This window comes from Lutra lutra, chromosome 17, assembly GCF_902655055.1.
Source record: "Lutra lutra chromosome 17, mLutLut1.2, whole genome shotgun sequence".
In the NCBI taxonomy this organism is placed as follows: domain Eukaryota; kingdom Metazoa; phylum Chordata; class Mammalia; order Carnivora; family Mustelidae; genus Lutra; species Lutra lutra.
In genome coordinates this window covers 18647609-18671537 of record NC_062294.1, presented here as the reverse complement: position 1 = coordinate 18671537, position 23929 = coordinate 18647609, and the positions used below count along the sequence as shown (strand labels likewise).

Sequence of the window (23929 nt, the reverse complement as noted above, 5' to 3'; positions counted from 1 at the left end):
TCTTCGTCTTTTGTAGAAATTCTTTGTGTGTTAAGAATATCACCAGGGCTCCTTGTGTCAGGTGACTTTCAGTCCCTTCCTCCCCTCCCTGATTCCCCTAGTAAGGCAGGGGTGTTTCTTACCTTCTAGTTACAGTGGTGCCTCGCTTTTGTAGTTCTCCTCACCATATCATCACTCTTGGTTTGAAAGATGCTCTCTCTTTAGTTTTTTAAGATTTTGTTTATTTATTTGACAGAGAGAGATCACAAGTAGGCAGAGAGGTGGCAGAGAGAGAGAGGAGGAAGCAGGCTCCCTGCTGAGCAGAGAGCCCAATGTGGGGCTCGATCCCAGGACTATGGGATCATGACCCGAGCCGAAGGCAGAGGCTTTAACCCACTGAGCCACCCAGGTGCCCCTGAAAGATGCTCCCTTTATGTCATTTCTTGCCACCTAGAGCATGAGATCCCTAAGGACAGGAGCCTTGAGTGTCCATTTCCCACAGTTCTACTGCCTCATGTGACCCACACAGTTGAGAGAAAGGATACTCCCACCCCTTCAAGCTTATGTGACCCATTTGTTTGAAGCTCCCGGGGCTAAACCGTGGTGCCAGGTCCCTGGAAGCCTCACTGAATGTGATGGGAAAGGCTGGGGCCAGACCCAGGGAAGAGAGTGGGGGGAGTGGGCGGGAGTTGGGGGGACAGTGCACACACAGGGTTAAAGGCAGGAAATTTGTAAAGCAAGTGTTTGTAGATCAGAGTCCCTTGAGCTGAGGACAGGAAGCGTCAGGCAACATCAGTAGCCTGGGAAGGCCGCTGCTGGATAGACTCAACCCTGGTGTCTGTTTCTATGCTCACAGGCCAGGATTCTGCCAGCCTCGTCCGGACCACACACACAGGGCAGGTGCGAGGGAGCCTCGTCCATGTGAGAGACACTGATGTGGGGGTCCACACCTTCCTGGGAATTCCCTTTGCCAAGCCGCCTCTAGGACCCCTGCGATTTGCACCCCCCGAGCCTCCCGAACCTTGGAGTGGTGTAAAGGATGGGACCTCCCACCCAGCCATGTAAGTGGGGAGTCCAAGGAACTCCAGTCCCTGGGGTGGAGGGTACCTGAACCCCAGGCCAGGCTGCAGTTGTCATTTCATCTAAACCCCCACGGCCAGTCTCCCCTCTGAGTTTGGTGGCTCCCCACATGCATTTTTCCCATGAGCATGCAGATGCTTGGAAGGGTAAAGTAACTTGCCCAGGCTCTGGGCTTGGTACTTAAAACAGGGATACACACCTGCCTCACTTCTAGTCATGTCAGGAGTTCTCTGCCACCAGCGGAGGCTTGGGTTGGCTCCATGAACCCTGTAGGAGCCCTTGACTCCAGCAGCAGATGCTGAGATCCCTGAGGGGTGGACGACCCCCGCTGTTTACAGTTACTGGGCTAGGGCCAGGGCCAGCTGCCTGGGGCCAAAGGGCATGTGTGTGTTCTTGCATCTGGAAACAGTGGAAGAGATGCGGTTCCCTGAGAGCCTGACTTGAGATGAAGGCTGTCCCATTGCCCTTCTTCTTCTTTTTTAAAAGATTTTATTTATTTATTGACAGAGATCACAAGTAGGCAGAGAGGCAGGCAGAGAGAGAGGAGGAAGCAGGCTCCCTGCTGAGCAGAGAGCCCAATGAGGGACTTGATCCCAGGATCCTGAGATCATGACCTGAGCCAAAAGCAGAGGCTTAACCCACTGAGCCACCCACGCGCCCCCCGCATTGCTCTCCTTACAAGGAATTAATCTCCATTCGTTCGGGCAGCACACAGATGTGGGCTGCTCCCTGGTTCCACGCTGGTCCAGGTACAGGAATACAGTGGTGAATGTCAACATGTGCAGCCCATGGCTCTCACAGAGACTCCGAAGAGTCGAGATTTCCCAGCCTCGGGGGGATTGGTATCTAGGGCCTTCATGCCCTTGAGGCCTCCCTGGAAGACTGGGCTCCATCCCCTGTGGGACTAAGGGCAGCGGGGAGAAAATCTGGGCCCAGGATCTGGTTTTGACCATGGCACGGCCCTACTAGGTGTCTGCAGAACATCACAGTCTTGAACACGATGGCTCTGAAGCTGATTAACTTGAGCCTGCCCTTGATCTCCGTGTCCGAAGACTGCCTGTACCTTAACATCTATACGCCTGCCCATGCCCGTGAAGGCTCCAGTCTGCCGGTGAGTGCCAAGCCCCTGCCACCTGGGGGGTGAGAGCATGTTGCTTCTGCAAGAAGATCAGAAGGGACAGGATCAGCCTGGGCCCCCTGCAGTGTGACCCTGTTGAGAAGCCCCTCACCACTGGGTCTAAGAGTGTTTCTTACCCAGCATGAGTGCTGACCCTTGGGCCTGGGGTCAAAGAACCCTGGCTGCTCCCAGAGGTCAGAAGCTGGATGGACCCAAGACTCACCCAACCAACTCATGCCCAGGAGACCCACTCAGGGGCTGGATCTGTGGAAGCAACGAGAATGGAGAAACTTCAGTAATGCACCTGTGGGATGATCAGGAAGATGCCCCTTTCTTCCAGCTCAGAGAGTGCCAGGAGAAATGAAGCCAGACTTCGGTACATAGGGTGGGACCCAAAGTATGGGAGATCTAGTTTTCCTTATAGAAATTATGTCCCTTTCAGTCTAAGTCATGAAGAAGGTCACCCTGTCCTGCCTGAGTTCTATTTATGTGGCTCGGCACTTAGAGCCAAAGTGGTGGAGAATCCAGCTAGCAGCCCCAGTGGGGTCTGGGCAGGGTGGGAGCCACATGGTGTCTGTGCCTCAATTTCCCCAGGTGTTGGTGTGGATCCATGGTGGCGGGCTTGTGATGGGCATGGCTTCCATGTATGACGGCTCGGTGCTGGCAGCCTTTGAGGACGTGGTGGTGGTCACTATCCAGTACCGCCTGGGTATTCTAGGCTTCTTCAGGTGAGACTGGGGCTGGGCAGGGCAGCGCTGGTGGAGAGAAGCCAGGACCGCCCTGTGACCCCTGTTCTCGCTGCCTCTCAGCACTGGAGACAAGCATGCCCCCGGCAACTGGGGTTACCTGGATCAGGTGGCCGCGCTTCGCTGGGTCCAGCAAAATATTGCCTCTTTCGGAGGAGACCCTGGCCGTGTCACCATTTTCGGCCAGTCCGCAGGTGGCACAAGTGTGTCCTCCCATGTTGTGTCCCCCTTGTCCCAAGGACTCTTCCATCGTGCCATTATGGAGAGTGGTGTGGCTCTGTTGCCCGGCCTCATTGCTAGCTCAGCCGATGTGGTGTCTGCGGTGAGTGCCCCCAGCTGCGGGAAACCAGACCACTGCCTCATCTCAGACCTCTCAGCCTCCATCACTCTGCTAAATGAGGATGACGAGGGGCCCCTTCACGGGCAGGACTGTCTAGGCAGCCCCTCTGGCTGAGACCTCTGAATCCACACCTAATACCTTGTGAGATTTGGGGTGCACCTCCCCCCAACTGCAACCCTGGGCAAATCCCTCTCCCCTGTCTGGAAGGATGAGGCAGCCCCTGCCTGGTCTCTTTACAGATGGTGGCCAACCTATCTTCCTGTGGCCAGGTTGACTCAGAGGCCCTGGTGGGCTGTCTGCGGGGCAAAACTGAAGAGGAGATTCTGGCCATCCACCAGGTTGGGCCAAATGGACATGTGTATGGCAGAAAGGGACCGGTGGGGGTGGGGAGCAGGTCCTTTACATTCTCTGGGCAAGTTACTCCATCTCCACACCTTGGTGTCCTCACAGCCCTGGGTGGGAAGTTGAGGCCAGACCATGCAAAGCCAATGGAGGATCTCTTGGGGGAGGGGGTGTGAGCATCCTGGATGAGCTAGGAGGGGGTGAATGGGACTCAGAGCCCATTAGAAAATGTCTGGGACCTCACTTTGTGGACCCTCTCAGCCCTTCATGATCATCCCTGGCGTAGTGGATGGGACCTTCCTGCCCAGGCACCCCCAGGAGCTGCTGGCCTCCGCTGACTTTCAACCTGTCCCCAGCATCATTGGTGTCAACAACGATGAGTATGGCTGGATCATCCCCTCGGTGAGGCCCAGCCCCAAGCTCCCAGGTGCCGGGGGGCACAGGGCAGGAGAGGGGATTCTGGCAGGGCTCAGAGCATCATAGCTGTAGGCCCACCCTTCTCTCAACTGGAGATTCCCCCACTACCCAGGCCATGAGCAGCTCTGATACCTGGAAGGAAATGGACAGAGAGACCGTGAAGGCCATTCTGCAGCAAATGTTCACAATGTTGGTGAGGCTTCTGGGGTCCTGCCCAAGTGGACAGGGACTCCTCTCCTGTCCAGAAGAAAGGGAAAACCTATCCCCAAGATAGCTTGTCCATGCATTGTCCTCCATGAGCAAAGGCTGGGGTCACCCCAGAGCTTGGCCTCTTCCTCCCCATTCCCTGTACCATCCCAGGATCTATCTTCCCAAACCTGACTCTGCAGCCTCCCTGCTGCTGCCCGCTGCCTGACCTGCCTATTTCTGATCCACCTGGGCTAGATGTTGCCTCTTGAGTCTGTTGACCTGTTGATGGAGGAGTACATGGGGGACAGTGGGGACCCCCAGACCCTCCGAGCTCAGTTCCATGAGATGATGGGGGATGCCATCTTCGTGATCCCTGCACTCCAAGTAGCCAATTTTCAGCGTGAGTACATCTATAACTAAGGCCACAGCAGTGAGGGGGCAGCTCTGTGGGTCCCACGTGAGGTCTGTTGGTGTCCAGGTCCCAACCCATGCCTGTGTATTAGGTCCCTAGGTGCCAGGCACTTAATGTCCCTCATCTCAGTAAATCCTCGAAGCTAGTCTAAGAGATGGGCATTTTCCCCACTTTACAATGAGGACCTTCAGTGACTTGCCCAAAACCACATAGCTAGGAAGTTCCAAGGTCATCATTTGAACCCTTGTCCTTTCCACTGCTCTTGCTCCAGCCAGAGGCTCCCTCACCCCACTGTTCAGATTTCGACCAGCTTTGGACCTAGCTATCTTGTCACCATGGGTGATGCAGGAGAGCCCCAGGTAAGGGACCACCATGTCACAGCCTGTGCTCCCCACCCTCTAGGCTCACACGCCCCAGTCTACTTCTACGAGTTCCAGCATCGGCCCAGCTTCCTCAAGGACATCAGGCTGCCCCATGTGAGGGCAGACCACGGTGATGAGTTACTTTTTGTCTTTGGAACCATCTCTTGGAAAGGTTACAGTGAGTGTTCCTGGGCGGAGTCCCTCAGAGACTCCTTGTTTCCAGAATGTGGGATGGGACCTTGCCTGGGTCCCTGCGTGAGGGTGATTGTCCTCTCTGTACAGATGAGCAAACTGTGGCTCAGAGAGAGGGTGAAATCAGGTGCCCAAGATCTTACAGCTAGAGAGGCTGAGCTGGAACTCGCTTCCCTCCACCCCAGACCATCCCAGCCGTGGATGCCTGGCAGGGGTGCAGAGGAGGGTATTTTGGAGGCATATTTGTTTCTTAAGTGACTTCCTGGTGTCAGAAGGAAGAAGGGATACTTTTTGGTCAGGATTGAGCCTAGTTGGGATGAGGAGAGGGCCTGGCACCCCAGGGCTGTGGGGGGAGTGGGCAGAGAGCCAGGCCAGGGAGGGCAGAAGAGGACCCAAGGAAAAGCTGCACATGGGCTGGTGAGTGTGGTGGGGGCTGACCCGTGTGCTGGACTGGGGTTGACCCCCACCTAGACCCTTGTCCTCTTGCTCTCTGTAGTTGAAGTCACAGAGGAAGAAAAGCTGTTGAGCAGGAGAATGATGAAGTACTGGGCCAACTTTGCTCGAAATGGGTAAGATGTCATACCCCACCTCAGCTTCGGGGGTGGGGCTTGAACCCACTCCGGGGTCCCCCTTTTCTGTTGTGATCTCATTAGCGTACATGTATCCTTAATTGCAAGGTGGCTCCTTCCCCAGTTCCAGGTCCCACATAGACCTGGGGCCTTGTGGGTGCGGACGCTCTGTCCATCTCCAGGTGACCTGGAAGAGGGGGACAGTGCCATGTTACCCACAGAGCCTCTCTGATGGGAAGCAAAAAAACAATCCAGGTAACCCTGCCCCCTGGTGACACTCTAGTGGGAGGTAATTTCTTTCCTAGATTTAGAAACATCCCCCTGTCACTCCCTAACCCCACCTGGCCTGTTGGATGCCTCACCTGGCACCCATTTGGGGTGCCAGGCCTGGGCTCAGTGGGGCTCTGAGTGACTACCCCCTGCCCTGCCGGGAGGGCATGTCTACAGGAACCCTAATGGCGAGGGTCTGCCACACTGGCCCGTGTTGGACCAGGAAGAGCAGTCCCTGCAGCTGAGCACACAGCCTGCAGTGGGCCGGGCCTTGAAGGCCCACAGACTTCAGTTCTGGACGAAGACCCTACCCCAGAAGATACAGGAGCTGATGGAGACAGAGGAGAAGCACACAGAGCTGTAACTCCCTGTGTCTGGGGGTGAAGGGCCAGGGAGGGGGGGCTTGGGTATAGGTGGGGGTCTGCTGAATATACCCACGCACACCCACTGAGGAGCCAGGAGCTTTTCCTTCCTTCCTACAGCCATTCATTCATCCTGCCAGGCAGCCAGCCAGCAAACATTTATTAAGAACCTAGTGCATTGGGGTGCCTGGGTGGCTTAGTTGTTAAGCAACTGCCTTCAGCTCAGGTCATGATCCCAGGATCAAGCCCCACATCGGGCTCTCTGCTCAGCAGGGAGCCTGCTTCCCTTCCTCTCTCTCTGCCTGCCTCTCTGCCTAGTTGTGATCCCTGTCTGTCAAATGAATAAATAAACTCTTAAAAAAAAAAAAGAACCTAGTGTATCATGTTAGTTGCCAAGCCCCCCCATAGGTCCTCTCGTGTTAGACACACTCAGTGAATCCCCCACATGAAGCTGTGAATGAGCAAACCTCAATGGAAATTCACCCCGGGCTGAGCCTCAGGTCCCATCCCCTTTTCCTCCCCTCTACCCCACCCCTACCCTCCCTCTCCTCTCCCTTTGAAGAAGGGTTCTTTGGGAAATGTTACCCACATCTGGCTCTCAGCGAGCTCCAGGGGCTGTCATATCTGTAAGGCGCCAGTAGAAAGCCTGGATGCCAGGAACCCAGGAGTTCTGAGATCTTGGCCACTGGGGCCACCAAGTACTGAGGACAGAGTCCCCATCCCCACCCATTGTCCCTGGGAGTAAATGTCATCTACCACTGACATTTCAACACCCAACCAGTCTCTTACCTGTGTCCCATGAGGTGACCGACTCCATTTTTGTAAGAAGACTGAGCTTGTCCCTGGGCCCCTGGAGCCTGGACGAGCTGTTTGGGGGCCAGGAGAGCCAGCTGGGTCCCTCAACCTACCACAGGGTTGGGGGGAGGGGTGCGGGGGGGAGGCAGCGCAAACCTTATACAATTGTAGCACATCCATCCAGATCATCATCCATATCTGCGAGATGGTTCCTGGAAGTTGGATTGGGAGACCAGAAAGTCCAGAATAAGGGACTCTTTTGTTTCCAAAGTTCTCTCCATCCAAGGAGGTGTCTTCTCTTGCCTTTTGGAATTCTCCTTGCCAGACATGCCCCCCACCTTGCTGAGCTTCCCCCAACTCCCCATGGGCATCCACATGATTAGTTTTCCTGCTTACCCCATTGCTTTCCCTAAACTTTTCCTTCCCTCACCTTGTACACCCTCCCTGCAAAGGAGTATGCAGTATTTGATCTTCGCAGTATTTGATCTCAGCGCACAAAGATACCGAACTATGTTCACTCTGCCTCTTTGTTTCACCAAAGCACTTTTTCTCTGTCTCTCAGAGGCTGTATCCTTCTTCTCATAGACATAGGAGTCCTGCTATGCCCCCGCCTCTGACCAACTTGCCCTCTCCAGGCACTAGATTTTCCAGGAGGAAAGTCACCTTCTTTCCCTCCACTGCATGTGAGCCCAACCACAGAGCCTCCTGAAGAGGGGCCTGAAGGATGGAGACTGGCCACCAGATGGCAGACAAGGATAACCTTAAAACTAGGGAGAGGGAGGCGCTTTCCTGTTAGCAGCCACTGCTGTATAATGCAGCTCCTGCATCCTGGAAGCATTTACTGAGCACCTACAGCATGCATGCCTCTGTATGTTTTTCAGTCCTGCAGATGCACGATATACTTTCCAAAAGTGGGTTCCCAGTATTAGTTTCTTAGTCATCTTATTTTTTAAACAGTTTTATTGTGGAATAATTTACATATAATTAAATTCACCCACTTTAGGTGTATGGTTTCACAAAGCTGGCTAAATATTGGAGACATACAACCACCATCACATCAAGTTTTAGACTATTTCTCTTTTTTAACATTTTTTTAATTTGTCAGAGAGAGCACAAGCAGGGGGAGTGGCTGGCAGAGCAGGCAGAGGGAGAAGCAGGCTCCCCACTGAGCAAGGAGCCTTACGCAGGACTCCATCCCAGGACCCTGGGATCATGATCTGAGTTAAAGGCAGATACTCAGCCGACTGAGTCTCCCAGGCATCCCTCAAGTTTTAGAATGTTTCTGTTGCTCCAAAGAGTTCTTTCGTGCCCATTTGCAGTCAGTCACTGCCCTGACCCTGGTCCAACATAGCCACCAAATTGCTTTCTGTTGCAATAGTTTGCCTTCTCTAGAATGTCATAGAAGTGAAATCATTTATTACCGGTTTCTGTCACTTAGCATAATGTTTCTGAGATTCAACCAGTGGTTTCCTTTTTATTGCAAAGTAGTATTCCATATGTGCCATGCTACATTTTTTCTATCCACCAATTAATGGATGTTTAAGTGATTTCTATTTTTTGGCTATTTTTATTAAAGTTGCTGTGAGGGGTGCCTGGGTGGCTCAGTGGGTTAAAGCCTCTGCCTTCGGCTCAGGTCATGATCCCAGGGTCCTGGGATCGAGCCCCACATTGGGCTCTCTGCTCTGCGGGGAGCCTGCTTCCCCCTCTCTCTCTGCCTTCCTCTCTGCCTACTTGTGATCTCTCTGTCAAATAAATAAATAAATAAATCTTAAAAAAAAATAAAGTTGCTGTGAACATTTTCAGACAGGTCTTTGTGCAGACATGTTTTCATTTTTTTTTTTAATTTTATTTGTTTGAGAGAGAGAGAGAGAGAGAGCACAAAAGCTGGGGGCGGGGGAGGGCAGAGGGAGAGGGAGAAGCAGACTCCCAGGATCATGACCTGAGCTGAAGGCAGACACTTTAGCGACTGAACCACCGGGTGCCCAGTGTTTTCATTTTTGGGGGGGAAATAGCTGAGTGGAATTGCTGGGTTATATGGCAAGTGCATGTTTAACTTTTTTTTTTTTTTTAAGATTTTATTTATTTATTTGACAGAGACCACAAGTAGGCAGAGAGGCAGGCGGGGGGGTGGGGAAACAGGCTCCCTGCTGAGCAGAGAGCCTGATGCGGGGCTCCATCCCAGGACCCTGAGATCATGATCTGAGCCGAAGGCAGAGGCTTTAACCCACTGAGCCACCCAGGCACCCCGCATGTTTAACTTTTAAAGAAAATGCCGGGACGCCTGGGTGGCTCAGTGGGTTAAGCCGCTGCCTTCGGCTCGGGTCATGATCCCAGCGTCCTGGGATCGAGTCCCACATCAGGCTCCTTGTTTTGTGGGGAGCCTGCTTCTCCCTCTACCTCTGCCTGCCACTCTGTCTGCCTGTGCTCGCTCTCTCTCTCTCTCTCTCTGACAAATAAATAAATAAAATCTTAAAAAAAAAAATAAAGAAAATGCCAAGCTGTCTTCCAAAGTGACATGTTTATGCCCCCACCAGCCATCTATGGGGATTTTAATTGCTCCCTAGCCTTGTCCACACTCGGTCTTACCCGTCTTCCACCATTGATTAATTGTAGCAGGTGTGTAGTGGTATCTTAGTGTGCTTGTTCCCTGTTTCAGTGTCTTTCTCTGTCTCTGTCCCTGGCTCTGTCTCTTTCGATTCCTTGTTCCTGCTCTGCTGCATGTACCAATGGATCAAGGTGCAGGGTGAGAGATGGGCCCCACTTGAGAGGCTGCCAAAGACAGTCCAGGGAGGTGCACTGGTTATTTTTCACGGAGGGAAGTTTGACCCTGGGCCTCTCCAGCTCTGAATGCCAGCTGGAACCCCAGGAGAGAATCTGGCATCTTGTCTAAGCATGACCCTCACCCAGCTCCTCACTGAGCCAACACTTCTATTTGAATCAGTAAATACTTACCAGAGCCTCGCACTCCCACACATCCCCCACACCATGCCGACTCCTGGCCAGCCATGCTACTGACACTAAGGCCCAGAGGTAAGTCCTGCCTTTACTTGGGCTAGAGGCTGTCCCAGAGAGACGGACCCCCTGACAGACCGCCCGGCCTGTGGCAAGAACAGGCTTCCATGGGTTCTGGTTCCGTGTCTTGTGTTTTCACACATGTAATCTCACACCCTGTGAGGTGCTTCCTAGGATCATCACTGTTTCACAGATGACAAAACCAGACCTAGGGCTCTGGGTAAAAAGTGGCACAGCTAGCCCTCGGCAGGGCCCGGATTTGAATGCAGGAGGTCTGGCCCTTCAACTACATCATCCCGGGATTCGGAGTAGGATTTGAGTTGTGAATAAGAAGCTTCCAGCTCCTCTTACTCCATTCTCTCTGCAGACCTCAGAACCTCCTGCCAGGAGTCCGGGGGCCCCTTGAGGGCAGTGCCCCGCTTCTTCCCTGTTTCTTGGGGAGCCTCAAGAGAGGGGGGCTGACAGGAGAAAATCACGCCCCAAATACACCCTGGGCATCCTTGGACCTGGAGCCCCATGGCAGGGCCACCTAGGCCCAAGGTCCTGAGGCTTTACAAGAGTATCAGTGCAGCCAATAGAAATGAAAACCTAGGAACTCAGAGAAACTGGTACACTGGTGTCTGCGGCAGCATTACTCAGAATAGTCAAAAGGTACAAACCACCCAAATGCCCATCCTTGAATGAACAGAATAACAAACTGTGATAGAGCCATACAGTGAAATATTATTATTCGGTCAAAAATGGACAGAAGTACTGATACGTGCCATAATTTGAGTGAACTTCAGAAACATTACGCTAAGTGAAGGAACCTGGACACAAAGGGTCACCTATTGTATGGTTATTATGGGCTAGATCCTGGATAGGGAAATCCAGGGAAGCAGCAAGCAGATGAATGGTTATCAGGTTATCAGGAGATGGGGGAGCGTGTAGCAATGGGAGTGATTACTGAACAGGTATGGGATATTTTGCAGAAGTAATGAAAGAGTTTTGTAACTAGAAAGATGTGGTATTTGCACAAAATTGCAAATACACTAAGTGCCACTGAGTTATATACTTTAAAATGGTTAATTGTATGTTATATAAATTTAACCTCAATTTAAAACAAAACGAAACAAAACAAATAATATCACCTTCAATTCCCTGTATCCAACATCAGGGGGCTCAGGCACCCCCTTGACAAGTAGGACTGGACACTAGCCCCTGCCCCAAGCCATGGGCTCCCTTGGAACTGCAGCACGGTCCCTGGCCACCATTCCTTTGGATATGGGTGCTGTGTGTCTCTTGCAGTGAGCACACAGGACCTGGTGGAGCTCACTGGGTCAGGAGAGCTGGAATTTGAACCCAGGGCTTCAGAGCTCCAAATCTCAGGCTCTTTCCCTTCCCCCCATGCCCGCCGCCACCCACCCACCCCACCCCACCCCCCGCCCCTGGGGAAATATCACAACATCCACCCCCTCTGCAGTGGATCTCTGAACCCTCCCTCCCCAACTTGGGTAGAGGTACTGGGTCCTAGGACTGGCCACCAGCCAGATGGGGAGGTCCACTGAGGTTTTTATAACATAACCCTTCAGAGATTGGTTGTGCCAAAGGGTGGGGCCTTACCACACCTTCCACCACTTCTGCTCCCAGTTAGTTGTGAGGAGCATGGGGACAGTGGTACAGAGTGGGTCCAGGGTCCTACCCTGGGTGGCCTGGCTGCTCCTGGTGTTCCCTGTCACAGCCACTGGTAAGACATGCAGGCAGAGCCTACCCAGGTGGGAGCTTCGGGGTTACTGAGAGGACTTGGGTGGAGGGGACAAGAGGGAGGTAGGGACGGGGAGGGGTGGGCAGCCCGCTCGGGGAAGAAGCCCTCAGTTCCGAGAAATGGCAGGGGTTGTACTCATCATCTCTGGGCAGATCCGCTGCCCTTGCAGTCGTGTGTGAGCTCCAGAGCAAACCTCCAGAGGACATGTTCGTCCTTATGTTTTCAGGGCACCCAGGATTTGATTAATCAGTAAGACACAGCCGTAGGAATGAGGGTCAGGAAAGATTTCCCCACAGCTCTAGAAACAAGCAGTGTGCAGGGAAGCACTGGGTCAGTCAAGAGGCAGAAGAGGGGAAGGGAAAACGTGGGCAAGAGCCTTTATTGTTTGCAGAAGGAAGAAGCTAGGTGGCTAAGCAGGTTCTGGAGAGGCTAATTCAAATATTCTCGGTAGGCTCTGGGGCAGGGGATGTCCTTCCTTATCTGGTATCTGGCCGTGGTGTGATTAGGGTAGGGGTTATTGATGGGAAATCTGAGAAACCCAGAGGAGGTGGCTGGGGGCTCAGGCTCTGGATTGGTTGGTTTGCATCTGAAAGACACCTTTCCGGGAGTTGTTTATTAGCTCTAAGAACTGGCCAGCCCTGGAACGTGCACAGTCCCTCCAGAGTCTGCAGCATCAAAATAAAGAAAACAAAATGATGTGGTTATTACACTTATTTAGCAGATGAGAAATCCGAGGGTGAACGGCTAGCCTGATGGCCCAAAGCCCCATGGCAGGTCTGTGGGTCCCAGGAGAGCCTAGTTCGCCCTCCGGGGACTCGTTGGCCTAGAGGAGACTGGCAGAACTTCGAGGCGGGAGGAGAAAGTGAGGGGTCATCCTAAGGCCCATCTCCCAGGCTTGCTGGGAAGGCTAGTCACAGCGCTGGGTGCTAAGTGCTCAGAACATAGCTCACAGAGCAGGTACTCCAAGAACCAATGTTTAGTGAGTCCATTCACCTCCCTCCCACCATCACCTGTGGAGGCTGCAAACTCATTCACTGGCCCTCTGTCCTGTCCTCAGGGCCTGAGGTCACACAGCCTGAAGTGGACACCATCCTGGGCCACGTGCAAGGCCGGCAGGTGGCCGTGAAGGGCACAGACAGCCTGGTGAATGTCTTCCTGGGCATCCCGTTTGCCCAGGCACCGCTGGGACCTGGCCGGTTCTCAGCCCCACGCCCAGCACAGCCCTGGCAGGGTGTGCGGGACACCAGCACTGCCCCTGCCATGTGAGTAGCCCCTTGCAGGTGGACAAGCTGGTGGGTGGCAGGGGTCTGGATGTCGGGGCTGGTGGGCTGACCCCCTGGCCCTCGGGCTCATCCCTGGCTGCAGGTGCCTGCAAGACCTGGAGAGAGGGGAAAATAGCAGATTTGTGTTGAATGGAAAGCAACGGCTCTTCCCTGTTTCAGAGGACTGCCTCATCCTCAACATCTACAGCCCAGCTGAGGCCGCTGCAGGGGCCGGCCGGCCGGTGTGTGGCCCCGAAGGCCCCGTCTGTACCTGTAGCTCCGCCTGGCCTGTCCTCTCCCCAGCCCTGTTCTCATACTGCCACAGGGGTCCCAAGAACACCCTGGGTTGATGGGAGGGCAGCTGCTGTCCCAGGAGCTGGCGGTCACTGCCCCATGACCTCTCTACAGGTCATGGTGTGGTTCCATGGAGGCTCTCTGGTGGTTGGCGCTGCCACCTCCCAAGACGGGTCAGCCCTAGCTGCCTACGGGGATGTGGTAGTGATCACTGTCCAGTACCGTCTGGGCTTCCTCGGCTTCTTCAGGTGAGGTGGCCAGCCCGGGGGAGCGCCTTGCTGGCACTGGGCAGAGACCAGCTTGGGAAGCCCGTCAGAGAACTGGGGTAGGGGTGCAGAGCTTGAATGCAGATTTCTCATGCAAGCGGGGTGGCTGGAGAACAAGGGCTCCTCCCCCATGCCCAGAGTTATACAGAGAACTTGGTCCTTTGGACAGGAAGTGTTGACTCCTGACCTGGCGCCAGGATCCCAGCAAGGGATGGGGGCAAGGAGCACTGAGCTCTGGCAGGCTGTCCAGCTGGGCACACCCACACCACAGGCAGGGCAGGGGGCTCCTGAGCCTGCCTCCTACCCAGGCCAGACTTAGGGAAAGGGGAGGGTCTGCCGTCCTGAGGGTTGGTTAAAGGCTGAGGACAAGCCAGACAGCCTACCCTAATGACTGCCCCCAACCCCCCCGGCTCCCTAGCACTGGCGACGAGCATGCACCCGGCAACTGGGGCTTCCTAGATGTTGTGGCTGCTCTGCAGTGGGTGCGGGGGAACATCGCCCCCTTTGGAGGTGACCCCAACTCTGTCACCATCTCAGGCACCTCTGCTGGCTCCTGCATCGTCTCTGCCCTGGTGAGTCTTCACAGGGGGCCAGCAGCCATATCTCCCGTGGCCCCAGACCTCCCAGGGTCTCTGCCCACCCCTGACAGCCCCCTGTCCTCCACACGGCACCCAGGTCCTGTCCCCTCTGGCCACAGGACTGTTCCACAGAGCCATCGCACAAAGTGGAGTCATCACCACCCCAAGGTTACTGGATTCTAACCCAAGCGTCCTGGCTCAGGTCTGCATTTCTTTCATTCTCTTTCACCAACATGGGCCAGCCCCAGCCCACCCTGTGCTTGCCCTGAAGTCCCAGAGGGTGTCACTGGTAGGGAGCTCCCTACCTCTGTGCCTTGCTTTCCAGTGCCTCCCTTCCCACTGACACCCCCCAGCCCGGCACCCCTATTGTCCCCTCCCTGCCACACTAGCCCTGCTGGAATCCCTCCTCTCTGAACCCTGTCTCATTTCCTTACTCACTCTGAACAGCTCGACTGAGCCCGCTGCCTCTGGGAATAGAGTTAACTAGATAATGATACCATTCTCAGAGGGGTAAGGGGACTCGGCTACCCACATGAATAATGACAGTATGATGCAATGGGAGACACACGGGGTGCCTGGGGACCACCCAAGCTGGTGGGCAAGGAAGCCTTGGGTTCCTTGGGTTGATGGCAGGTCTCTGGACAGTCCCGAGGCCTCATCTCTGACATCACTGCCCATCTTTCCTACCGACACACCCTGTGTGTACAGGAGGCAGAGGTCTGGAAGGTGGGGGTTGTTGGGGGAGGGAGAGGCAAAGCTCTTGTCTGTCCCCAAGGGCTTCGCAGACTCCCTGGGCTGCCGCTCCGCCTCCTCGGCTGAGATGATGCAGTGCCTTCGGCAGACGCCAAACGAAGAGCAGATCCTAGCGTAAAGACGGTATGCCCACCTCTCAGAGGGCGGTGGCAGGCAGTGGGACAGAGGGGTCCGTCCAGCTCTCGTGGGAGCCGAGAAACTGTCAGCAGTCTGGGGTGAGGCTCAGGGCAGCCTTCCCCTGAGGGGAAGGCTCCCCTGGCTGTGGAAGGCCCAGCCAGGCCTGGGAGCATGAATGGAGGGCCACCTCTTCTAGAAAAGAGGTCTGCTTGGAAGCATCCTTTGCTTGGGCTCCCTATTCCTCCTGGTCCTCCAACCCTGGTGACCTCTATCTCCTCTAAGGCTCAGCCACCCAAGCATGCAGCTGGGTGAGCCCCAGATGCCATCTTTTTAGGGCATAGGCCTGATTGGGAAGACCTGTGCCTTGCTTTCTCCTGCAGAACATGACAGCTTTCTACACTGTTGATGGAACCTTCTTTCCCAAGAGCCCCATGGAACTCTTGAGGGAAAGACACTTCCACTCTGTGCCCTTCCTCATGGGGTTCAACAATCATGAGTTTGGCTGGCTCCTCCCCAAGGTGAGTGTCATCTGGCTCTTGTGCTTTCAAGGCCCTGCCACAGCCAGTCCTCTGCTGCCCCAACACCATCACCGCAGCCTGTGAGCTGACACTCCCATTTGATAGGTGAGAAAGTAAAGCTCAGGGAGGGTTATGGGACTTGCTTAAGGTTACCCAGATTAATTTTCCAAAAGCAAATGCTTGGGGACGAGGCTCTTGCACAAAGTAGCCTTCTGGGCAGCACTGATTCGCAGCATATTCTTGTCTTGGTGTCTGGTTTATACATCAAACTCTATGAGACTGGTTAGTATGTCTCTGTGCCTGGGAGTCTAATTACCTGAGACTTTCAGGTTCCAGATAACAATAAGCCAGTGGGGGACATCATGGCCCAAGTGCCTTACAGTCCCTTCCAGGTGAACAGAACTCCCCACACAAAGTGTTAACATGATGCTTTCCTTCTGTGCTTCTTTCCTATCATTCTCTTTCTTCTACCCATCTTTATGATGATGGACTTTAATGACTTCAAAACTTACAAAGGGAGGGTCTCATTGTAACATTCCTTAATTTCCAAACTTGGGCACTTTCTAGTTTTTATGACCGAAGCAAATAAGCCAGTGAACATCTGCACGTCCGTAGCTTTTGTCCTTTGATTTCTTCCTTTGGAATTCCTCTCCAGGAAGGACATTTGGGTGTTTGCTGGATGACAGGCTCATGCAATCTTGACACTCAAGGACAAAACTTCTAGAAGTTTCCAGGCCAGGTGTGGGGGAAACAGTGCCCTGGACCCTGGCAGTCAGCCTTGGCCCCACAACGTCAACTTAGAGCCATGAATTAAATGGTGAGAAAGAGCCAAGCTGGCTGGCTCCCAAGGCCCCAGGCAAGCCTCCCTGGTACAGAACCCTGTGCCTGGGACTTTGTAGCCACAGATGCTTCTCAGGAATTGGGTGGCTCAGGGCACTGCTCACCTTCTCACTGGTGCAGGCATTCTCTTCACTCTCCTTGTTATCTCTCTGGGCACAACTGTATATTTCTCAGCCAACTAGACATTTACTGGATGTCCATGGTAGAAGCTTTAGCCATGGAAAGTAATCCAGACCCCTTATGGAGCCCTCTCCAACTCTTAGGCATTGCCACTGGCATAGCACTTGGCGAAGTTGCTACGCCAGTTTCAGTTGCGGCCGGCAACTTGAGTACCCAGGTTTTGTTGCAATTTTACCAGCATTTGCAGACTATAATTTTTAAAATATCAACTTTATTGAGATGTAATTTCCATACCATAAAATTTACCCTTTTAAAAAGTATATAATTCAGGGGCGCCTGGGTGGCTCAGTGGGTTAAGCCGCTGCCTTCTGCTCAGGTCATGATCCCAGGTCCTGGGTTCGAGCCCCACATCGGGCTTTCTGCTCAGCAGGGAGCCTCCTCTCTCTCTGCCTGCCTCTCTGCCTACTTGTGTTTTCTCTCTGTCAAATAAATAAATAAAATCTTTAAAAAAATAAAAAAATAAAATAAAAAGTATATAATTCAGAGGGCTTTAGTATATTCACAAAATTGTGCCACCATCACCACTATCTTATTCCAGAACCTTTACATCACCCTAAAATGCAGCCCATACCTGTTGGCCATCACTTCCCATCCCACCTCCCCCAGCCCCTGGTAACCACTAATGTACTTTCTGTCAAATCTGTGGATTTGCCTATTTTAGACATTTCCAGCAATCTCTACACAGGAAGTGGGGCTCAGACTCACAGACCTGAGATCAAGAGTCACGTGCTCCACCAACTGAGCCAGCCAGGCACCCCCTAGACATTTCAAATAAATAGAATTCTACAATGTGTGGGGTTTTTTGTCTGACCTCTTTCATCTAATAGGATGTTTCCAAGTTCTTCCATGTTGTAGCATGTATCAGCACTTCCTCCTCTTTTATGACTGATCGGTGCCTAGTTTGGATATAGTACGATTTGTTTAGCCATTCATCAGTTCATAGGCATTTGGGTGGTTTCCACCCTTTTGGCTATTATGGGTAATCCTACCCTGAACATTCATGTACATGTATATGTTTTAATTTCTCTTGGTTATTTACCTAGGAGGGGAACTGCTGGGTCCTAGAGGAACTCTGTTCAATTCTTGGAGGACCCATCCGTCTTCCAAAGTGGCTGCTCCATTTCCCATTCCAATACTCATTAGTTCTCATTATAGTCATCCTAGTGGGTATGAAGTGGTATCTCATTGTGTTTTTGATTTGCATTTCCCTGATTACTTAGGATGTTGAGCATCTTTTTATGTGATAATTGGCCATTTTTATATCTTCTTTGGAGAAATGTCTTTTAAAATCTTTTGCCCATTTTAAAATTGCATGGCCTTTTTATTGTTGAGCCGAAGAGTTTTCCATGTATTCTAGATACAAGTCCCTTATCAGATATATGATTTGCAAATCTATTTTTCCCATTCCATGGGTTGTCTTTTCACTTTGTTATGGTATCATTTACAACACAACAAACCTTTCATTTCGATGACTTCTGATTTATTTTCTTTTGTGCTTGTGCCTTTGGAGTAATATCTAAGAAGTGATTGCTTAATCCAAAGTCATTGAGATTTACCTCTATGTTTTTCTCAAAGAATTTTATACTCTTAGCTCTTATATTTAGGTCTGTGATTCATCTGAAGTTAATTCTGTATATGGTTCAAGTTAGTGATTCTTTTGCGTGTAGTTATCCAACTGTTCCTGAATCATTTGTTTAAAAAACTTTTCTTTCCATATTGAAATGGAAAGAAAATAATATTAATATATAATATTAAATTATTTCATTAATTTATATGTCTATCCTTATGCCAATACCACACTATCCTGATTACTACAGTTTGTACTAAGTTTTGAAATGGGGAAGTGTGAGCCCTCCAACTTTCTTCTTCTTCTTTTTTTTTTTTTTAAAGATTTTATTTATTTATTTGACAGAGAGAAATCACAAGTAGGCAGAGAGGCAGGCAGAGAGAGAGGAGGAAGCAGGCTCCCTGCTGAGCAGAAAGCCCGATGTGGGGCTCGAACCCAGGACCTGGGATCATGACCTGAGCTGAAGGCAGCGGCTTAACCCACTGAGCCACCCAGGCGCCCCTCTTCTTCTTTTTCCAGATGGCTGCATTACTTTGCTAGAGTTACAACAGAGGACTACAATGTGGGGCAGGGTGGGGCACTTAAAGAACAGAAATTAATTGTCTCACAATTTGAGAGGCTAGAAGTCTGAAATCAAGGCGTTAGCAGGATTGGTTCCTCCAGAGTACTGTAAGAGAATCCATGCCTCTTCACTAGTTTCTGGTAGCTTCAGGCATCCATAGCTCTTGGTTTATGGATGGCATTCTCCCTCTGTCTTCACATAGTCCTCCCTTTGTACCATCCATCTCTGTGTCTGAATTGCCCCTTTTTACAAGGACACTAGTCATATTGGACTAGGACCCAGCCTAACGATTACCTTTGTAATCATCTTGACTACCTCTCTAAAGTCCCCATCTCTAAATAAGATCACATTCTGCAATACTGGGGGTTATGATTGCACATATCTCTTTGTGGAGACCCAAATCAATCCCTAACAATTGTTCTGGTTATTCTGGGTCGCTTGCATTTCCATATGAATTCTGACCAGCTTGTCAATTTCTGCTCAAAAAAAAAAAAAAAAGGTGGCTGAGATTTTGATAGGGATCATGCTGAATCTATAGTTAAGTTTAGGAAGCATTGCCATCATAACAAGATGATGTCTTCCAACCCATGAACATAGTCTGTCTTCCCATTTACATAGGTCCTCTTTAATTTCCCTCAATTATATTTTTGAGTTTTTAACATACAGGTCTTGCACTTAATTAATGAAGTGGATTTCCATGTATTTTATTTTTGATGCTATCGTAAATGAAATAGTTTTCTATACATCATCTTCAGATTGTTCATTGCTGGTGTGTGGAAACACAACTGATTTGTCTGTTGTTCTTGTAGACCATCATTTTTTTTTTTAAAGATTTTATTTATTTATTTATTTGACAGACAGAGATCACAAACAGGCAGAGAGGCAGGCAGAGAGAGGGGGAAGCAGGCTTCCCGCTGAGCAGAGAGCCCGATGCAGGGCTCGATCCCAGGACCGTGAGATCATGACCTGAGTTGAAGGCAGAGGCTTTAACCCACTGAGCCACCCAGGCGCCCCTAGACCCATTTTTAAGACATTTGCACCTTTAGCTACTGTGGCCTTTAGTTTAGTCCTTTACTTTTTAGTGCAATTAATATCCTCTTTTGGGTATACAGTCTTTGTGTTTACTCATCTGTGGGTTTTCTGTTCCTATTTTCCCAAAGATTAGCAAAGAGCCTTGTAGCCATGAAACTAACTTCAATAACTAATGTTTCCGTAGTGTTTACTGTATGTCAGGGTCCTTATATTTGCAACCTTGGTGTTCATAATCCTGTGAAGCAAGTTATTGTCATTTCTTTTTCACAGATTAAGAAACTGAGACAGAGAGCTTAAGTAATAGGCCTGGGTCACGCACCTAGAAAGTAGCAGAGCTGGGATTTGAACCCAGAGACTATGCCCTTAAAACTGTAACATATAAAGACAACATTTCACTTTAAAGACAGCATTTTAACTTCCCCTGTGGGCCCTCGTATGACACCTGGTCACACTTGGCTCTGTTCACAGGGCCGTGAACACCTGTCTGCTCCTGGTTTTGAGTGGAGGGTGGGCGGTGATAAGACTGTGATGAGAGGACCTTGATGTTCCCACAGGGCTGGGGTTTCCTGGATAGGATGGAACAGTCGAGCAAAGAAGAAATATTGGCCCTAGCGAGACCCTACTTGGCCGATTTGGTGAGTCAAAAGGGAGAAAGAGGCAGTCCAGTGGTATCCTATCCAGAATAGTAGGGCACCCTCCTCTTCCTCCTACCCTCCATCCCCCACAGCTACCCCCACACTGCCAAACCCCTTGGTTCAGCTGCTGAATTTTAGTTCCACCTAGAAATCCCCTTGGACATGAGTCAATGTGGTTCTCAAAGAAAGATGATGATCATCATCATCTTCATAGACCACCCCCTAATGAGCCCATACTGTGTGCCAGAGACTGTCCTGTGCTGAGTCCTAGGACACGCATTCATCTCCTTCAATCCTCATTATAACCCTGTGAAATAGAAATTTTCATTATTCCCATTTTGCAGAAGAGGAAACTGAGGCTCCAGGTCTCACAATAAGTAAAGGGCAGAGGCAGAGCTTCTGCCAGCTCTGTCTGATCCCAGAGCTTCCGCTGTTAAGACCATCCTGTCAGAGGTGGAGCCACTTGGACCTGAAGTCCAGTCACAACCCTGGCTACTTGTCCACAGTTAGCCTTTGAGCCCATTTCTTCATCTGTCAACGAGGATAAACTTCCCACCTGAGGAAACTGGATGCCGTATTTGAAAAGTCTGCCAGGAAGCTAGTATTCAGAAGGTGCTCAATCTATGCATATTTCCCTCCCTTCTTCAGAACCCTCAGAGTCCTCCCCATTCATACCACCTCATCCCTGTTCTCTGGAGCTCTGGGGGAGCCCCCATGACTTGTTCTTTCACTAACTTCCTGGTTAAGTTCAACCGGTCAGTCCCTGAACACCAGAACCCTTAGCCAGGAACATCACATGAGCTGCCAGGCAGCTCTGCCAGGCAGGAAACAACTTTCAACCTATTGGAGATCACACAGCTAAGCTGGCACTTTGGCTCCAAATCTGACCTGATCCTGCCCAGACACTATCTAGCACCCCCACGGGAGGCAGGGGCACCCAGCACATGAGTCCTGGGATATGAAAGAGGCCATGCTGGAGGGTTTGGGGCTTCTTGGGAGGGTCTGCTGGGGCCATGGGACCAGAGCAAGCCTGAGCCTGGACTTCTGTCCCAGGATGTGCCCCCTGAGGTGATGCCCAGCATTATAGACGAATACCTAGGCAGAATTTCCGACAGAGAAGCCAAACGCAATGCTTTCCAGGAGTTTCTAGCTGACATGATCATCATCTTACCTGCCGTGAATTTCTCTAGAAGCCTACAAGGTGAGCCTATCCCTGTTCCCCTGCCCCACCCTTCCCATTTTGGCCCAGGAGCTGGGTTATCACAGGCTACATGGCCCACACCAGGCTGCTGCCCCCATACCCCGCTTCCTCCCCAGGACACAGACATGACTCTGGCAGGTCACTCTGCAGGCCAGTAAACCAAGGCTCAGAGAGGTGCAGTGACTCATCAAAGGTCACCCAGCAGGGCTCATCACCAACTCTCAGGGATTCACCTGACTCATGAGTGAACTTTTCCCACATTCAGCACTTCTCCTGGGAAAGAAGTCTTGCTTCCTCCAAGCCTGGTGGCTAGTCCCTGACACAGCATTAGAACAGCTCCAAGCTCTTATCTTCATGACCTTGAGCAAGACGCCTGCCCCCTCTGTGCCTTAGCTTCCTCATCGGTAAAACGGCGACAGTAACAGTCTAATTGGTATGTTGCCAGGAGGGTGAAATGAATGATGACACAGAAAGCGCATGGCGTGGTGAGTGACAACCAGCAAGTACTCAGCACGTGCTTGCTGACAGTGAAGTTGTCACCATCAGAACCGTTACTGGATTGGTGTTACTACAAGCCCAGTCTGCCAAAGGCAGGACCCCATCAGGCTGAGAGTACCTAACCCTGAGGCAGCCCTCTCTCCACAGATTCCGGAGTCCCCATCTTTTTCTATGAGTTCCAGCATCGACCCAGTTCTTTCGCGAAGATCAAGCCGGAGTGGGTGAGGGCTGACCATGGTGCTGAGATAGCCTTCATGTTCGGGGGTCCTTTCCTCATGGACGAGAGCTCCCTGCTGGGTGAGGACACAGAGACAGGCAATCCTTGGGCTACAGGCTCCAATGGGCTAGGCTGGGGCTTGTAGGCACACACGTCTCCAGTCTGCACTGGGGACCCTTGGGTCCTCTCCAGGACCCACCTGACCCCGATCCAGGTCTGTTTCTCCCATAGCCTTTCCAGAAGCTACAGAGGAGGAGAAGCAGCTGAGCCTCACCATGATGGCTCAGTGGACCCAGTTTGCCAGGACAGGGTGAGTGATGGGCAGGCACACCTGACTTTGGGCCTAGATGACTCGCATCTTCCCCCAGTGGATAGTGCGGGAGGCCTTAGCCTTCATTCATTCCTCCCTCCCAGGGACCCCAATGGTGAGGGGCTGCCTCTGTGGCCCTCCTACAACCAGCTGGGGCAATACCTGGAAATCAGCCCGACACCACGAGTTGGCCACAAGCTGAGAGAAGCCCGAATGCATTTCTGGACCGAGACGCTTCCTGCCAAGATCCAGCAGTTGCAGCAAACACAGAAGGGCAGGAAGGCCCAGGGGGAGCTCTGAGGGGTGGCACAGTCCCAGCAACGCAGCTTCTTCCTCCCTCTGCTAAGAAACTTTAGCTTAAAGCAAGCTGATGTACAGACATGTCCCTGAAAGAATCAGTCCCTCCACGACTGGCATTGTGCTCTGTTGAAATGTCACCTGCTGCCTTCTGCAAGGGCCTTTGTACAGACTCTTCCGTCTTCCTGAAGTGCCTTTCTCCCTTACTTCCTGGTTAGTCACAGCTTATTCTTCAAGCCGGGGATCCCCCCCTCCTCCAAGAAGCTTTCCCTGCCTTCTTTGGGCCTAAGTCTGTGTCCATTACTGTATAGTACACCCCAGACTAGCACTGTCTGTGTCTCTTTCACTTCTCTGAGGGTGGCAGTCAGCCTGACCCTGCTCTGTGTCTCCCACACAAGGGTCAGGCAGGACCTGGAGTCAGAGATGTCTGATGAACGAGTAAAAAAGAGTATGAGAATGGCGGCTGCTGGATGTGAAACCAGGCTCTTCAGCCACCAAAGCTATGCTCAGGGGTGCCTGGGTGGCTCAGTGGGTTAAGCCTCTGCCTTCGGCTCAGGTCATGATCTCAGGGTCCTGGGATCGAGCCCCGCATCAGGTTCTCTGCTCAGCAGGGAGCCTGCTTCCCCTTCTCTCTCTGCCTCCCTCTCTGCCTACTTGTGATCTCTCTCTCTCTGTCAAATAAATAAATAAAATCTTAAAAAAAAAAAACCAAAACTATGCTCAGTCCTGCACAGATGTCCTCCTTGGCCAGGAGGATGGATGGACAAGGCAGTCCTGGGGTATAGGGGAGTCCTGAGACCTCAGGGGATCCAGCCTAGAACAGATCTTACCCTCCCAAGCAGCAATCACCCCCAAAGCCTGACTCAGGTTGAGG

The 23929-nt window shown here is 51.8% G+C and overlaps 2 protein-coding genes and 1 long non-coding RNA gene across 3 annotated transcripts; 2 read left to right on the top strand and 1 right to left on the bottom strand.

The window, feature by feature from the left end:
* Nucleotides 1-884: 884 nt before the first annotated feature.
* On the top strand, nucleotides 885-6545 carry CES2 (carboxylesterase 2). Its single transcript, XM_047710236.1, has 11 exons — nucleotides 885-1040; nucleotides 2029-2170; nucleotides 2771-2904; nucleotides 2986-3244; nucleotides 3502-3600; nucleotides 3866-4006; nucleotides 4134-4214; nucleotides 4466-4610; nucleotides 5025-5162; nucleotides 5673-5745; nucleotides 6193-6545. Coding segments are annotated over exons 1-11 (1401 nt in total). The 5' UTR covers nucleotides 885-1038; the 3' UTR covers nucleotides 6380-6545.
* On the bottom strand, nucleotides 2119-7116 carry LOC125088787 (uncharacterized). Its single transcript, XR_007123786.1, has 3 exons — nucleotides 7104-7116; nucleotides 5644-5932; nucleotides 2119-2216 (listed from the first exon to the last, which is right to left on the bottom strand). It is a non-coding gene; the product is annotated as an uncharacterized LOC125088787 (long non-coding RNA).
* A 4664-nt stretch (nucleotides 7117-11780) lies between these two features.
* CES3 (carboxylesterase 3) lies at nucleotides 11781-23676 on the top strand. Its single transcript, XM_047710256.1, is given in 13 exon segments — nucleotides 11781-11910; nucleotides 12986-13190; nucleotides 13294-13432; nucleotides 13599-13732; nucleotides 14169-14322; nucleotides 14426-14530; nucleotides 15104-15208; nucleotides 15579-15716; nucleotides 20452-20532; nucleotides 21586-21733; nucleotides 22379-22528; nucleotides 22680-22758; nucleotides 22863-23676. Coding segments are annotated over 13 exon segments (1716 nt in total). The 5' UTR covers nucleotides 11781-11828; the 3' UTR covers nucleotides 23059-23676.
* Nucleotides 23677-23929: the final 253 nt, after the last annotated feature.

Bases quoted from the DNA above. Each gene is read 5' to 3' on its own strand.
- CES2 (XM_047710236.1), top strand. The intron at 3,601-3,865 runs GTTGGGCCAAAT...GGACCCTCTCAG, and splicing joins AGATTCTGGCCATCCACCAG to CCCTTCATGATCATCCCTGG. The intron at 5,163-5,672 runs GTGAGTGTTCCT...TGCTCTCTGTAG, and splicing joins CATCTCTTGGAAAGGTTACA to TTGAAGTCACAGAGGAAGAA.